The sequence below is a fragment of the Lissotriton vulgaris genome, chromosome 11 (genome assembly GCF_964263255.1).
Source record: "Lissotriton vulgaris chromosome 11, aLisVul1.2, whole genome shotgun sequence".
Lineage (NCBI taxonomy): Eukaryota > Metazoa > Chordata > Amphibia > Caudata > Salamandridae > Lissotriton > Lissotriton vulgaris.
Window position 1 is genome coordinate 151,043,671 of NC_141699.1, and position 17,945 is coordinate 151,061,615.

Genomic DNA, 17,945 nt, shown 5'->3' on the forward strand with positions numbered 1-17,945 from the left:
GCTACGACCGAAAGAGCATGCTTCAAATGCAACACTACATCAAATCATTTTAATTGTAACAAACTACACGATAATCACCATACTTTATTATGGTCAACAACAAACTGATACTTTCACAGCCTGTAAACAAAACAGAAAAACATACTTATAAGATTCACTTTATTTGCACAACAACTTGCTGTCCTCAGGGGCTGGTGGGTGGGTCAAAATTGGCTCTTCGTTCTGTCCCGAGCTCACGTGTAGCGAGGAGGTGCAGCTTCGGAGCACAAGAACAAGAGGACGTCTTCTGGTCTTGCGTCCCTTTTTATCCGTCTTCAGGGCGGGCGTAAACCCGCCCCTGCCCTCCCCGGGGGCGTGGCTGGCTACGTCGGTGTCTAGGCCAGCCCATTCTAGGGCGGGAAAAAAGCGCGCCCCCGCTACGCCGCTTCGGGCATACCAGCAGAGACGCGCCTCCCGCCCCAAAATGGCTTCCCGGGGGGATCGAGGCACTCCGCCATACGTGCGGGGGGACCGAGTGGTCGCCCCTTTCCATATGGCTGAGATACCCGCCACCCCCTCTCAACACGATCCCAAAAGGAGGGAAACCGGAAACAGTTCTTGAAAGTTTTTGGATGTGGGAGGGAGTGACCCTCCCGCGGCCGTATTTATTAAAACAAAAAATTAAACATTAAACGTTTCATGTTATGTACAATTTCATTATCAGATTGCGATGTTTGGCTAACCTTAACATATTCTCTAATACAGAGGTTCTCCTAGCCGAACTAGCATCCTACAAAACATTCTCTATAACACTGAAATTGTACATCCTAACGTTTAAGGGCCAACGGCAAGGTCATAACCGGTGTCAAGATCCCTAACCAGACTTACCCCTCCCACTTGGGAGGGGCGACAGCACAGAGGCTTACCTCAAGTGCAACTACTAACAATTTCCCTTGACTTGACGGGGGCACTTAAGACTCGACGCCATTTAAAGGTCGTTCGAAGACTTGTGTGTGGTATCTAGAAGGTATCGTGGACCTCCCCCCACCCCACACAACTTACCGCATCTGCCGTCGCAGATGACACTGGCCCCGGGAAATTCCACAGGAGGGGGCTGTAACCCCTCCTACAAAGGAAGGGGCCTTGACCGCCTTTCCTACTTCCGGCGACCCGCCCTTAGACGGGACCGCCTCCCCATTGAGGGGCCAATGGCCACCTCTCCCGAGCGCTCCCATCCGTGTTGGGTGACGCCCACTCATAGGGATCTACCAATTAGTGCTCACCGATCATGACCTTACCGCCACAGGTCCGGATAGTTGACCGGCTATCCGGACCCCCCACAAAACTCCTACCTAAAGGTCATGTTTTAACGATTTTAACCAAGCTAAGAAGTCTCCTATGAGTAACTCATTGCCCACCCTCGACAAATGCACACCATCCCCCAAATACATACTGTCATCATTAATACAACTATGCGAGATCGAATGCAATGTCTTGGAACGGAACAACCTACTCACTTTGTTATTCAATTTTCTAACCGAATGATTTAAAGCAGGGATCGAGATAGCCCCCCGCCATACTTTTCGTGGGATCATATGAGACCACGCAATTACGCACCCCGGAACTCTCCTTGCTAACCAACTTACCGTGGAAAGCATAGACTCCAGGAGAAGTCGTCTACCGGTGGTGACCAAATCATTGCCCCCCAAATGCACTATGACTATGGACGGCGGTGACCTCATCCGCTCTAACAAACCCTCAAAAAATGCCTGAAACTGGTCAATACAGAGACCGCCCCTTCCGTAGAAGGACACTCTGTACCCGTATTCCCCAGGTACGTGAATCATGTCACCTGCTTTGAATACGTCTGCGGCCCGTCTCACGTATGAGTGGCCCACGACCCACACCTCCTTCCTCTCAGCCGGTGACGTGCGACCGCTGGCCTGGTGTTGGGTCGACTGCACAGTCCGCCCTGCCGCGTAGGCTTGCGCAACTGAAAACAAACAAAAGACAAGAAGCGTGAGTACATGATTACAGCTTCACAACATGTGCAATCGCACGTACCTCTTATAACAATTGGAGGACCAGCGCCCCACACGTTTCACTTGTTCTACAGTAAGACCCCCGGCTGCAGCTTCAGTGGCAGCCCCTATTCGAAAGGAATGGGTCCCAAATTCGCCCGGGTCCAAGCCCGCTGCGGCGATGGCCATCGCAAGCACCCGCTGAAACCGAAACCTTGTCAGCGGGGTGGCGTCTGCATGCCTTAACAATGTCCCTCCCCATGATGCCACCCTTCGTGCTAGGTAATCTTCTAGGCACTGTACCGGACACATGGATGACCCGGGGATCCTGCGAATGGTCGTGCAGTCCCCCCTCCCATCTTGGTCGGTCTTGGACCTGAGAAAGGAGACAATCATCGCATCGCCCTTGATCTGAACATGCTCCCTGCGCAAGCCCCCCGCCACATCCTGTTTGTTCCTTGCAACCAGCTCACTAACTCTCATAGCCCCGTGAAACGCTAGCGTAAATGCAGTCCGGAACAAACAGGTCTCGAAGGGAGACGAGCATGTATTAGGGAGCGAGGCCAGTAACTGGGACAATCTGTCTAGCCCTATCGGTCGTCTTACGTCTACACTGCGACCCTCTAGGCGTTGCCACCCACGCAGCGCCTTTTGAACTGTAAAATACGCTGTCGGGTCCTGGATGCCATGGGCCCTGGCAACAAAGGAAATGGCGGCACGATGCCTTTGGGCCGTAGCCACCGATTTCCCAGCCCTACGTAAAGACATCAGAAAAAGTATTACCGACTCCTCCTGGCCCCAAAGTCCCCCTCTCTCTGCCCCCAAAAAGGCTAAATAGGCCCGAAACGCCCCTTCATATGCCTTCCTTGTCCTGGGTGCTAGACTCTCTCCCACGAGGTGACGAAGTTCGGGGCACCGAGAGACCAGAGAGCTTCGGGGAAGGGTGCCGGCTCTGGGTCCGCTGAAGGAAGGAAACCCGAGAAAGCCTGCATGTGAAAACGAGACAGTGCATCAGCAGCCTGATTCATCACCCCTGGGACATGTTTTGCTCTGAATATCACGTTCAGTTGCATACACAGTAAGACAATTTCTTTGAGCAGCCTCAAAATCAATTTACAACGGGCTGCCTGACTATTGATGCATTCTACCACGGTCATATTGTCGGACCAGAACACAACAGAATGATCTCTCAACCCTTCTGGCCAGGTTCTCAGGGCCACCAGAATGGGAAACAGTTCAAGGAAAGCGATATTACCCGTCAGCCCCTTCTCGTGCCACCATAGGGGCCACTTTTGTGCCGACCATTTTGTGCCGAAGATGGCGCCAAAACCTACGCTTCCTGCTGAATCTGTCCATAGCCCAAGCTCTTCGGAGGACACGGCTGGCTTGCTCCAGACGACTCGGCCATTGAAGTCCGCCAAGAATGCTAACCAAATCCGCATGTCCTGGCGGACCTCAGCCGATAACCTTGTGCGATGATGACCCTCCTTCAGGCCCACCATCGCTTGGGCAATTGAGCGGGAAAAAGGGCGAGCCATTGGTATCACTCTCAAGGCAAAGTTCAATTTTCCCACTAATTGTTGCAACTGATGCAGTGTAACTTTGGATGCATTTAAACAAACTTGGAGGGCTGCCCTGAATTTCGACACTTTGCTTGCTGGTAAACGGAAGCACCCTTCCCTTGAGTCCAACTCGATCCCCAAAAACTCGAGGCAAGTCGTGGGACCCACAGTTTTACCCGGTGCCAATGGCACGCCAAGATGACCCATTAACACACAGAATTCAGCTAAGGCCTGGGCACATTCGAGATTACCGGCGGGGCCAAGGAACAAAAAGTCATCAAGGTAGTGCATTACATTTCGGAAACCCGTTCTCTTCGTGAACACCCATTGCAGGAAAGTACTGAATTGCTCAAAGTAAGCACATGATATAGAGCATCCCATTGGCATACACCTATCCATGTAGAATGACCCCTGGAACCCGAATCCCAGAAGACGCTGATCGTCTGGGTGTACCGGGAGCAACCGGAACGCTGACTCGATATCAGATTTCGCCATCAACGTCCCGTGCCCCAGGCGATTCAAGATGGCTACTGCCTCATCAAAAGATGCATATCGCACCGAACAAACCTCTGGATCAATTGCGTCGTTCACCGAAAGACCATGTGGAGCAGACAGATTATGGATCAAACGAAACTCACCTGGGTCCTTCTTGGGGACTACCCCTAACGGAGAACAAACGAAATCCGGTACCGGGGGTACACTAAACGGGCCGGCGACCCGTCCCCGGCTAACCTCTTTCTGAATTTTTTCTTGCACTACAGATGTATGTTGTAAAACGGAGAGTTGGTTTTTGCACATCCCTACACCCTGAAAGTCCCCTACCGGGATGCGGAAACCATGTGTAAAACCGTTCCGCAGCACCCCGGCAGAAGTACGATCCGGGTATTCGCTGAGCCAGGGAATCATTGCCAAGGTATCAATCGGGGTTGGTAAAGGCGCCCCTCGGCCTAGCTTAGACCTGTTTGGCGCCTCCCTTCCCCCCATTCTCACTCGTTCTGGCTCTGCACGATGACTCAGGATGGGATGACCCACACGTACTACATTCGTGTTTGAATTTACACGATCCAGGAGGCCTGGTACATTTCCCCTTGTTGAAATTAAAACAGAAACCCTTTCTCCCTGTATTACCTGCGGGCCTCGACTGGTCGTCGGTGCTCGTACTTGGTCGAAAGGCCGTCCCCACGTTTTGGCGGGAGTAATCAACAACATTGCTCCCGGCCAATGGCATTCTTAACATTCCCGATTCTTTCATTTTATCCCATGTTAGAGAATCGTAACAATCCCAAGTCAAACTCTTGTTATGTTCCTTTTCTTTCCTGAACAGATTATCGTAACAAAACCAATGGTTACCTTGATACGTTGTCGAGTAACCCATAATCCTTGATTGATAAACGGGAAACTCAGGAAGCAACTCGGGCCTACGTTCCCCCAAAATCGATGTAAAAATACCCCATGCATTGCCCCAATTGCCAATGTTCTCATTTACCTTAAAGGCGGCCATTTTTGCGCGCCAAACACTCGGATGCATTAAGTCCTTCTGACTTTTAACATGCTCCACATCATAATGATCAACAAGCAAGGAAAAAATGTTCACGTATTCCCCTGCCCAGATCTTTTCCTTTATAGCTAAAGGCACATGTTGTCCCAATCTCTCTCTACGAGAGGGTGCTGACTCGTCCCTTGCAATCGGCAATGGCCGCTTACCTGAACTGGACGCAGTTTCTGCCGCTTGCGGCTTGTCTATCCCCGCCAACGGCGCAGCCACTCTAGCTGCCTCTCTCTTCTCACGAAGCCCTTTTATCAGTGCCTGTGCCTCGGCAGCCGTGGCGCCTTCACTAATAGTCCCCAACCAAGCTGCTAGCTGTGCTGCCAGCTCGGGGGGCATGTCTTCCTTTGATGTCGGGGTGACGACAACGGGGATTGGATTCCCCTCCGTCGGTACTGGGGTCGGCGCCTCGAGCGGGGCAGACGGAACCGGGACGTCTCCACCGGCTGGAACCCTTCTCGGCCTCTTAGGTCTCCCGCCAGCCGGCGCAGGGCCCGAACCCTCCTCCCCATCTCGCTCCGCCAACCGTTTCTTTATGTCGGACACTTCTTTGCAAAGGGCCCGCACCATCTGGTCGGTCGTCATTCTCTTTGCTCCTTTCTTGGGCATCTCTCCGAGGAAGAATCTAGAAGACAAAGAAAAAGATCAAAACGCTCAAAATTGGCTCTTCGTTCTGTCCCGAGCTCACGTGTAGCGAGGAGGTGCAGCTTCGGAGCACAAGAACAAGAGGACGTCTTCTGGTCTTGCGTCCCTTTTTATCCGTCTTCAGGGCGGGCGTAAACCCGCCCCTGCCCTCCCCGGGGGCGTGGCTGGCTACGTCGGTGTCTAGGCCAGCCCATTCTAGGGCGGGAAAAAAGCGCGCCCCCGCTACGCCGCTTCGGGCATACCAGCAGAGACGCGCCTCCCGCCCCAAAATGGCTTCCCGGGGGGATCGAGGCACTCCGCCATACGTGCGGGGGGACCGAGTGGTCGCCCCTTTCCATTCTACCAGCAATCAAACCCCCTGCAACAGTGTCCTTACATGTTATGATCGCTGCAGCTAATATGCTGATATGCATCTCCAAACTTTACCCCTGATGTAAGCTACTCCCCATGTGGTCGGAAGAGTTGAGACGTTTGACTACAGACACCAAGACACAGAAACCACTCTGCGCACATTATACATTAACAAGTATAGACAGCAATGCTCCCTGTGGGCGCAGGGTGAAGCGATCTGACAGCAACATACCCTGAACATCATATCAACAATGCCACAATACTTGCCTGACCCCAAAATGTCGGCCAATTAACAGTGCATGGCTAAGTCTCCTGAGGTAAGCGCTGCCAATATCCTAATACAGTTTCAAGGTCAAGCTCAAGCACCTCCACAGTAGTGCTGTACTGCAGTAACTACTGCAAGCATTACTTTAGATACCAGCGGGCTATATCGGTACCAAAACACAGCTTAAGTACCCGATTCCGATTTAGAATCCAACATCTCTGCAGTTATTACAGTCAATAATCGTCAACGCTATGGCAACTCTAAAAATGGACTCTGATACAGTCTCTCCCAGGAGTTTCTCGGCTGATACACCAGTGCGCCGACACACAAAAATACCACATGTTCGAAATGCATGTGCCATACAGAACTCCAAGCCTCACGCTACAAAATGAAGGCCCCCAATACTAAAATGGCCACCTGAGAGCATATCAGGGACTCAGGACTTATGAACGTGAATGTTCATGCTGCAAGTAGCACCATTGGAGGCCAAACTAGACACCAAGCATACTAATAAAGATACACTCAATGTGGCAGAAGAACGAAATGCGAACTGTATTGACAACCCAGAGAGCAAGCCTCAACTCACGAGTAATGGTGTCCGAAACAAAAACAGCGGTGGGGCCATTTGAGGCTACATGATACACCGAACAACCCACTATAAATAAGAACACTCAATACAGAGGAAATGAGATACGCTACAAAATAGGGTCGCCAAGCTCTTGTTGGAAAACTAACCCGCTGTAATATTGTAAACACAAAAAAACTGCTGGTTTCAGATTTCATGTAGGAACAATGGGTTCTAGGAGCGCAGCACACTACTCCAGTATGAACAAACCGTATCAGTATAAAACATGTTTTTTTTCTAAAACATTAATAAGATAGGCATGTGTCAACTCACCCCTTCACAGTGCTGTACCACAGTGGCAATATTCTGCAAAGTCTGAAAGTTGTGTTCGTTTACTGAGCCAAACTCAACAATCTCATCTCCAACTTGTAAACCCTACAAGACAAATAGAGCAAATGTAAGCAAGCAAGCATAGTTTAACATGTTTTGCTACAAAGCGGAATGCTGTACTTTTTATAAAACATAAATCTTGCCCCTTAAAAACATATCAGGCGATTTTACAAAGAAGACATGTGACTAGCACAATGTCTTTGATTGCTAGTGTTCATTAGCTATTTGGTCTCTAGCAATTAAAAAACAAAATGTGTCCATCAAAAGATATTACCAATAATCTTTTCATTTTCAATACCTAGAGCTGGACTACACAAACATTTGTCATGAACCCTGAACATTTTGGATAGGTTTCTATATTAGGATGTATCTTAACTAAGGTCTATAGTCCATATAATTCGATTTTTTGTTCCCTATGTACCTAGGCCACAGTGAATCTTGCCAGATTACCCAATAATCAACGCTCCCATTTAATCGATTCCTCTCTTATCCACAACATCGCCAGCCTTCTCTTGCCGAGTAAGAGGTGAATAAGAGCTCTATAAGCTTCCACACAACTCAGCTGTTTTCAAACCACACACTGTTACATTTTACTAAATTTCCTTCAGAATCTAGCTGCTTCGGATTATTGATCAGTGAGCACACACATGTATGTCTAATCCAAAAGTAACTTTGCTCTTAAAATTCTTTTCAATGGATGAATATCCTGCAGAGGTGTAGAAATTAAAGAAGTTTGTACTTAGAACTGAAGAATACCAATATAGAATGTTGACAGCATCTGTCTCACAGCACATCCAATACCTCAAATTAAATTATGTATTTTCACTCTGAAATATGCTCACTGGCTTTTCGTTTGTGGCTACACTCCATTCCACTATATAATTCTGGTCATCTACTTTTACATTTAATTGAACAGGAGCCATCAGTTTTGAACTGTATGTTTTTCTTTTTAATTGGGAAATACTTCGACTAACAGACACTTGTCATTTCTGTTCTTATTTGCCTATATCTCAGCGAGTGCTTCTTCTCAAATTCACATTCTTGGGTCAATGTGTCTGTGGTTAGGAGTCTATCATTCACAAACCAATCACCAAATTAAATTGCATCTTCTGCCTTGAACACTGAGGTTTGTGTCTAAACCTATATACAATATCCGAGATCATTGTCTCCCACAACATCTTGATTTCCAGGATGCACAGAGGTCCATATCACAGGTACAGCCTTGAGGAGGTGCACATCTTACTTGGAAAACTGATATCAAGCTGTTCATCTCCCTCCTTTTCTTTCCACGTTAAAGGCTGTCGGTCAAGGGGTTCCCCAAGGTTCCTCCTCGACTCTGACCTGGTTTAATATCTACCTAAAACCTCTAGCTCAACTCAAATTCATGGGGTAAACTTTATGAATTATGCTGGCGATATTCAGCTGGTCATATCAGTTGACCAACCTACCCCATTTTCCCATTTTCATTGGAGGCCTTTCATAATTGCATGCACGCATGACAGCCCCGCAGGGCAGAGCCGAACTTCCTAAAAATATAATGCAGATAAGCCAGAAATGCTGTGTTGTTCCAACGGCAGCCCCGCTCGCACACTCCCAGCTTATGCCTGACCACTGAAAAGGTAATGCCACATCAGCTGCCATTTGCTATGTCCATAATCTAGGTTTCCATATTGATGAGGAACTTGCTTTCTAGTCTGGTTAATAGACCATCATCCACCTGTTTTTCAATTGTGAAGATAATTTGCAGAATTGTTCCGCTTCTTCCAAGTCCCACCTGTCCCTTTCTGGTGTAGGTTTGTGCAAGCTCGATTACTGCATCTCCTTATTCTTGGATTCCCCCAATTACCTCCTCAAACTTATTTTCCAAAATCAAAGCTGCTGCTGCTAGATTTGCATTTTCCCACAATCGTTACTCTTTTGCACCTGGTCCTTTGGATGTGCTACAATAGAATTCCCTGCCTAAAATTATCAAGTTTAAATCCCTGTGTATTATACATAAGGCTGTTCGTCAAGTTGGATCCCGCTTTTTTTTTTTAGATTTAAACTGTACCATCCCAGGCATTTTTTGCTTTATGTTGACACAAACCTCCTTATCATCCCTAAGTTTAAAAAGGTACCAGTGGGTAGCAGAGCTTTTTCTGTTTAAGCTGCACGGCTCTTGTATACTCTTCCGTTTGCTCTTAAACATTAACATTTGCAGCCAGCAGCCTACATTTATGAGATACTACATTAGTGGATGCAGGTAATCAAGTTTAGGTTTTAATATTAAGTAGCGGCCATTTAAGATCTGCCATAGAGCCCCTTGTATCTCGCAAAGCCCCATAAGAATGACTACGTAAACCGCAGTGCTTATGGTTGTAGCTGGTAGGTCAAGTCACAACTGATAAGGTCTGGTGCTACAAACATCTCCTACTGTATCTTGTACTCTCAGAGAATTGCGCTCTAAACTAAGTCTTTGTAAGGTTTCTGAATATTCTTACTGTCCTAAGTTTATGGTGTTATGAAGGGATATATGCATTTGAGATCTCAGCCTGTGAGTGACAGCAGGAGTCGGTCTATTAGTGTAGAAATCATATTGTGTATTTAATGTTCCATACTTATATTTTCATCCGGTGTGAGCTAAATGTTTAGCTTTTAAACTTCTGGAGTGCCCAGCTCAACAGAGGATGAGAAAAGAAGGAAAGGGATCTATATCCGTTTCCTGTTAGGTCACAGGCAAACAAAATGATTATGTACTTAGGCCAACTGTGTTTGTGCAATCGCTGCAGGATACATTTGTGTGATCGAGTTCACAATTGCAGGAATGTATATTCTGGTCCAGAGGCTGTTAAAAAGGGAATGGTTAGCCAATGCCTCAATTTACCCACGCAAATGCCAAGCTGCATATGTCTGTGGAAGACTGTGGGCAGCATGTCTAGGGCCTATATGCAACCCAAGGCATTAAGACCTTGTTGCACTACTCCATCCTTGGCCATAAATCCACATAAAAATACTCAACCGATATCTCTATTAAACCGAGCCTTCCTAAAAGCAAGTAGATCAGCATTTTCAGATATATCTTCTTCATGCACAAAAAATGTACGACTTGTAAACTATGTGTTTCATGCAAAAAAGGCGGCCTGGTCCAGGTGTATCATTGCAGGTATTCATTCTTCTAGTCCAGTACTTATGATTATTTTGCTATGCAATTTAAAGGAAAAGAAATATCCTGAAACCCAGTAAGTGCTGACACTTTCTTTTGGAAGTAGGAGCGTTTATAAATATGAGAGTCCTCCTAACTCCACTAGGCCAGGCACTTGTAGAACCCATTCTGGGCAGCTGCTCCACGAGAGGGTGGAACTCTCATATTTATAAACGCTCCTACTTCCAAAAGTAAGTGGGTTTCAGAATGATTTATTTCAAAGAGCAGACGCGTTTCGGCGATTGCCTTCCTCAATGCTCGTCCAAATAGGTTTCGTGCAGACTCTCTTTTAACCCTTTCCATGCGGCCGCGATTCCCCTGGTGTGCTGTAAACAGCACGAACAGGGGCGGGCCGTGACGAACCCCAGCCGTCATCAGCACACGAGCACCGTAGTGCATGACGGCTGGGGTTCGTCATCAGCATGGAAGGGGTTAAAGGTGGCCAATCACCATGTAATTTCCTGTCTACAGAGGGGTGGGATGCTTGAGTCACTGTGCTGTTGCGGGCACCATCTTAGGTGTATCCTAATGCTTCCCTGAATGGGAGTGTCCTCGCAAACATACAGCCCTGGATGGGCTATCTCCTCCTCCTTCGATCTGCAGCCCCTCAATTCAATTCGTTACTTCCCTCGCCCATACTGCAAGCCACTTTTCCTTAGCAGATCGCTGCCTGCAGGGGTAGGTCCAATGACCTATCCCAGAGACTTGAATAGTCTCCGCATTCAACAACGGGAACCTCAGTGCCTCCATGCATTCTTGCGGCGGTTCTGGTAGTGTCCAATTAAACAACAGCTCCTAACTCCACCAGGCACTTGCAGAACTCTTTCTGGGTGGCTGCTCCATAAGAGGGTGGAAGTCTCATATTTATAAACGCTCCTACTTCCAAAAGAAAGTGTCAGCACTCACTGGATTTCAGGTTGATTTATTTCAAAGAGCAGACGTGTTTCGGCAATTGCCTTTCTCAATGCCCGTCCAAATACAAAAAGGTTTCTCGTAGACTCTTTTCAAGGAATTCAATCACCATGTAATTTCCTGTCTAGAGAGGGGAGGGATGCTTGATTCACTGTGCTGTTGAGGGCACCATCTTAGGTGTATCCAAATGTTTCCCTGAATGGGAGTGTCCTCCCCAACAGACAGCCCTGGATGGGCTATATCCCCCTTCTTCGATCTGCAGCCCCTCTAATAAATTCATTACATCCTTTGCCCCTCGTCCATACCGCAAGCCACTTTTCACACATGCTGTTATATTTTACAACTAAACAGAATTTGTTTTAAAAACGAATAGGAACATCAGAATTTAACGGATGACCACGTTGTCCGATTGGGCCTGATATGGCGCTGCAGCAGCTAATTGTTCAGAGTTCCACAGCTCCAGTGTTTAAAAAGCTCCTACAATTTTATTCCAGCAGGCCCTAAAATGCTGGTGGCTCGATTTATTAGTAACCTGAAAAACTCCAACATCAACAATCGCTTACTAACCATTCCCTGAATAAGAAACCTAACATAATAAAAATGTATTCTCCTTTTATGAGAAAACCCATTTTGCAATAAAGGGAAAAGGAAATGGTATTTGAACACTGAATAAATTATTTTTACAAAGGCTTAAAAAGAGCCACAAAAAGTGAAATTATTTCATGTCAGTTTAGATCTTGTTGCTGCTTTCAATACGTAACAATTGAACAGAAAAAAAACTTTCAGTTTGCACAGACAACTAATTTCACTATTCACTACAGAGCTTCATGTTCTGCCTCTTGGGTTTTTTGATTCACTGGCAGGAACATGGCTCTAACGGATAAAACTACAGGACCAACATGTTCTGAGTTGCAATGAAGGCACAATTGCATTTATCAAACTTTCTATTTTGGCAATAGATTGCTATTTGTGGCTAAGAGGTCTTTTCTGCAAGTCCATGGGCACTTAAAGGCTACTGGGCATACCCTTTCTACAGTCATTTACAACTGGTGTCCCAGGGCCTTAGGTACCAGTGCACTTCAAATGCATAACTAAGTACTCTGCATGCTTGGATGAGGAGTAATGGCTTATACCAATTGGCGGAGATGGTTTGGAATACAAAGTTACTTACCCATCTTTTGAACTGACCTGTACAAAGCCCTCCCTAAATGTCTGGCCACTTCTTAGTCTGGAGAGTTTAACAGCCATTCTAGGAAATCTTAAATCAGGATCCCCGAATGATCCTCTTCCTGTGCCAATACTGAAACAACTCAGCATTTCCCAGCTCTCCGTAATTTGTAAAACCTTAAATCTGTCGTTACAAACGCTGCTGTTCCGGCCAGCTGGAAGCACGCAATGGTATCACCTCTCTTGAAGAAACCCACGGCTGACTCAGATGTTACTTCCAACTTCTGTCCCATTTCTTGATTACCTGCCTTCTCCAAGATTCTCGAAAAACATACCCATCACCATCTTGCGCAGTTTAAGGAGGACAACCAAATACTACATTCCACACAATCAGGATTCCATCCTGGGTTCTCCACGGAAACAAATTTGTTAGGGGTTTAGGAGAACTAACGTAAGCTTTTGGACAGAGGCGAGACAGTGGCACTGATTTTATTAGATCTCAGTGCCGCTTTTGATACCATCTCGCACTTCATACTCATAGAGACTCTAGCCTCTATGGGTGTTGGTGGTTCTGCCTTAGGCTGGCTGGTCTCATTTCTATCTCAACGCACGTTTCAAACATTTTCCAATACTGCAACCTCTCATACCTATACTGTTGAAATGGGGACCATAAGCAACCTGCCTGTCTAGCGCCGGGAAACCCTTTTTAGGTAGCTGTCGCGCTTAATAAACTTGAATAATAACAATAAAAATAATAATAATCCCAGTCCTCTTCCAGCAAAGCCCTCATAAAAGCCATATCCAATCAATGGTCCGCAGAACCCTTTAATGGTATGTACACACACAAACTTTACTGTGGATAAGCACATTTCAAATGATTAAAGAACATCTTTGTAAAAATATTTTGTAAAAGATGTTTCTAGTCGCTTAAAAAAAAAAGTGACAATTTGAAAGCAATTGCTGTTTTTTTGTAAAGACGAAATAACATTTAATTTGGCCACTTGTTTTTTTATTAGTCTGCAAGGATTTATTTGATCATTTACCGTATGAGCTGCCACTACAGAAAAGCGCTGTACACATACACATACACACACACAAATGCACACACACGCTAGACAATTCAGGTGCTATGACTAGTTATGAGGATTCCCATGGAGAAGTCAGCCACAATATGACAGTAAACATACATAATAAGAACAACATACAGTCCAAGCTATTACTTACAAAAACAATAGATCTTCATTTACAGACATAAAAAAGTGAAACATAGACAAATTCTCTTTGTCCTACTCTCTGCTGCAGATCAGGATTCAAACCAAACAGTGAAGCAGAGACTGTGCTCAAAGCACTAAAAGGCAATCATCTGAAAGTGAACTAGATGCTAGGCCACAAATTAGTAATACCACTGTTTGGCAACATGGAACTGGCACTTGGTTGCAGGCAACATTTTACAGTGGAGGAGCACTTACAGGACAAGGTGCACAAAGCCTGGACTGCTGAGCACTCAATCAATCAAAGCATTTGTATAGCGCACTACTCACCCGGAGGGTCTCAAGGCGCTAGGGGAGGGGGGGGGTCCGCTACTGCTCGAACAGCCAGGTCTTGAGCTGCTTCCTGAAGGCAAGGTGGTCCTGGGTCAGGCGGAGGTGGGTCGGGAGGGAGTTCCAAGTCTTGGCGGCCAGGTAGGAGAAGGACCTTCCTCCTGTGGTGGCTCTTCGGATGCGGGGACGGCGGCGAGGGCGTGGCTGGTCGATCGAAGCTGGCGTGTGGGAGCGTGGAAGTTGAGGCGGCTGTTGAGGTATCCTGGGCCTTGGTTGTGTAGGGCTTTGTGTGCGTGGGTGAGGAGACGGAAGGTGATTCTCTTGTTGACCGGGAGCCAGTGCAGATCTCTCAGGTGTCCGGAGATGTGGCTGCGACGGGGGATGTCCAGGATGAGTCGTGCTGAGGCGTTCTGAATCCGCTGGAGTCTCTTCTGGAGTTTTGCGGTGGTTCCGGCGTAGAGGGACTTGCCGTAGTCTAGATGGCTGGTGACGAGGGCTTGGGTGACCGTCTTCCTGGTCTCGGTGGGGATTCACCGGAAAATCTTACGTAGCATGCGCAGGATGTTGAAGCACACTAGTTTGGGTTGGAGTGGACCAACTGAGTTAACTCAGAAGCAATACATCGCAGAAAGAGGGGTCCATCACTTCTGAGATCAGGCTGAGCAGGTGCAATCTAACACAGTCTGAGTTCAGCAACCTTCTCCAGGACATGAAATGGTTCACTAAAGGGTCACAACAGCACATGTCCAGTCAGTGGGTCACCTTTTCAAGGGTAAGAGAGCTCAGGTTCACGCAAGTTATTCTGTGTCTGTAGAACATTCTCAACCCTCTTATCTAGAAGAAGATTATTTGAGTCTTGGGTTTAGTCCAGGTCATACAAGCAAAACCAAAGGGGATGATGGACGGAGTGTTGAACATTGCAAGCACTCACCCCCAGTCAACTGATCTGGGTTTAATCCATCATCATTCTTTAGGTCATACAAGCAGCAGATTCTTGTGGCTCTTCAGTATACCTTTGCTTCAAGATGTCATCCGCGCAGGTCTCGATCATCTGGGCCTTGGACTGGTTTTCCTGCCGGGGCACAACAGCAGGGCCTTTGCATCATCTAGACTTCTGCATATCCTTGAGTGGTGGCAGGGGAGGGGGTGAAGGTGGGTGGCTAACAGAAACTTAAAGCACAGTTCCTGGTACAATTCCACTTCACAGGTGGTTGTCGGAGTTTTCTTCCAAAGTCAATGGTAGGACTCAAAGCAAACTGGGGGCTTACTTAACCAGAGAGGGTCCCACGTTCAAATTCCATGACCCAAGCCAACCAGATCAGACAGCTACTTTCTAGACACCCGATACTTAAGTCAAGAGTGCAGTAAACGGCAGCAAGTGTTTAGTTGGATATGTATTTGGATGCCTGTGACCAGACAACAAAGTGGGGGTTAAATGATTGTTAGGCAATTTCTGGAACCGAGCCATCAAGATTGCTTAAGTGGATTCAGCCAATTTACTGTTTCAGAAAGGCTCCTTGTCCTGGCAGGATGTAAATGTATATTGTCCAATGTCTTGAGGAGGGGCTAGATCTTTACAAGAAAAGCTATATATAGGCTGTGACTTTCACCAGGAAGAAGTCTACCTGAAGGGTAAACTCTACTGAGTTCTGCAATCAAGGTGTCCTCGCTGCATGTAGACTCATATATAAAAAATGCACAACCACATACATTAAGGGGAAAGTAAAGGATACCAGTTAAGAGGAAATTAACAGATTTTCCCATGAGGGGTACGGCAGATGCTGTCCCTTGGGTAGGGCAGATTCTGTCCCTTGGGCACATGTAGCATAGGGTGTGTCCTTGCACAATTAAAGTCAGTTGCCACCTCTATGAAGAATTTTATAGGTTACTTTTAATGTGTCCCATTTACCAAACGTGCACCCTGGCACAGCTGCCAGGTATCTATCACTCCCCCATCATAACCTCCCCATGTCCTACGGAAGAGGCAGTAACCATCCTCAATTTATCAGGGCAGGAACGTTTGGCTGTACACTGAGTTCAGAAATGTGTGCTCTGTTTTAGAGCAATCACATGGAGCAACTTCACTGGATTTGCAAAAAGGTTCACAATAGGAAACAGTTAAAATGAGAATCACCTTCAAGCTTCTCATTCATGCCCACAAAGCCCTCAACAACACCGGACCTGCCTACCTGAACCACCGCTTCTTGGTCCACACACCCCAAAGATCCCTCCGCTCAGCCCAGCTTTCCCTTGTTGTGGTGCCGCGCATAAAGAATACCAGAACAGGAGATCGTTCCTTCTCCTTCCTCGCGGCCAAGGCATGGAACACCCTCCCTCTCTACCTCTAACAAACACCAACACTCTCCAAGTTCTTGAAGGACCTCAAGACCTGGCTCTTCGACGAATCGCTGTGAACATCCAGGAGCTGCGCCCTCCCTCTCCCCGCCCCCCTGACCTCTCCCCACAGCACCGAGAGCCCCCTTTGGGTGAGTAGTTGCGCTTAACAAACCCTGATTAACAGTGCCAAGAAGAAATGGTTGACCAGCGGTAGGAAGTTACCGTTTCCAGATAACAGGCAGACTGATTTATTTGTTTGAATATGTATTATTAGTTTTCCAACAATTATTGTCTATACAGTACACATTTAAGGCATTGAATAAAGGAAAATATTATACATAATTTGCTTCACGCCATAACAACAATGCTAATCAATGATATTAGATAATAAGTTTCTGACACACCACAGTACTTCGATACAGTCGATGGATTGCGCGATAGGCACTGAAATGTAAATGTAAATTGTAAATGTAAATTGATACTTGTATAGCGCACTACTCACCCGCAAGGGTCTCAAGGCGCTTGTACGAATACCGCTGTGGAACCCATCTTGGCTTTCCCTGTGAGGCGTCCACTCCTGGGCACCCCCAAGGTGGAGGCCAGGCATCCTTAGCGTTGTGGGGGCCGTTGTGGAGATTAAGCAAGCTATTGCCCAGAGTTGCAGAGTGGGACTCCATGATTGGAATAGGCACCGAGGTGAGAATTATCAGGTCCGTGGAATTTTTGAGCCCAAGACCCGCCGAGGCGGGGAATTGAACCCTGGTCCCGGGCTAGACCTCTGCATCAGGGTCAGCCGCTCTAATCATTGAGCCACACTTCTCCACCTGTGGCAAGTGTGTTGCTGCATGGCGTTAAGCGCATCGTAAGCCGAGGCATAGGGATGTGGTATGGGGCGGCATGATCTTGCGTCCGTGTGTCTATCCCTGGTCCCTTCCTTCAAATAATATGTGATATATCCCCCCTCGCGAGATCGCCATTCGTTTGGTCCGGAGTAAATAATTGTATGGATCTAATACCATATTCTCAACGTTATAACAAATGCGTCGGGGGGAAAACTATCATGTCCCCAGCACTGAACTGGGGGTGGAAGAATAAAGAGAAAAGGGGGGGACAATTCCTAAAGGAGAAGGATGAGGATGGCAGGACAGTGTAATGGGAGGAGTGTGAATGTATTTCTATTGAGGTGATGGGTCAGTGGTATGACAGTGGCTCGGGGTGATTGTGGTCGGGAGGAGGGCGATCTCAGTTAGTGGAGGGAGGGGAAGGGGGGGGGGGGGTGAAGAGGCCCGGCATTGCCCGTTGGGCATCAGAGCATTAGTGCTAAAGCAGCAGGGATTCTAGGCTGCTGTCGCGTCACAGCTATGCGGCAGCATCCCATCTCCCAGGCATGTGTTGTGTCTTTCGTTCGACCCTGGCAGTAAGGTGGTAGTGGGAGCATAATGTGTTTCATCCTAGCCATCGTCAGGGGGTCAACCCATAGAGG

General features: G+C 47.3%; 1 protein-coding gene across 2 annotated transcripts in view; it reads right to left on the bottom strand.

Annotated features, from left to right (window-relative positions):
* Positions 1-17,945, bottom strand: part of PSMD9 (proteasome 26S subunit, non-ATPase 9) — an 88,562-nt gene that overhangs the window by 24,991 nt on the left and 45,626 nt on the right. For both annotated transcript variants that reach the window (XM_086942982.1, XM_086942983.1), the window contains exon 4: positions 7,268-7,369. In XM_086942982.1, the coding sequence (XP_086799108.1) occupies positions 7,268-7,369 (102 nt within the window). The remainder of the gene's footprint in view (positions 1-7,267; positions 7,370-17,945) is intronic.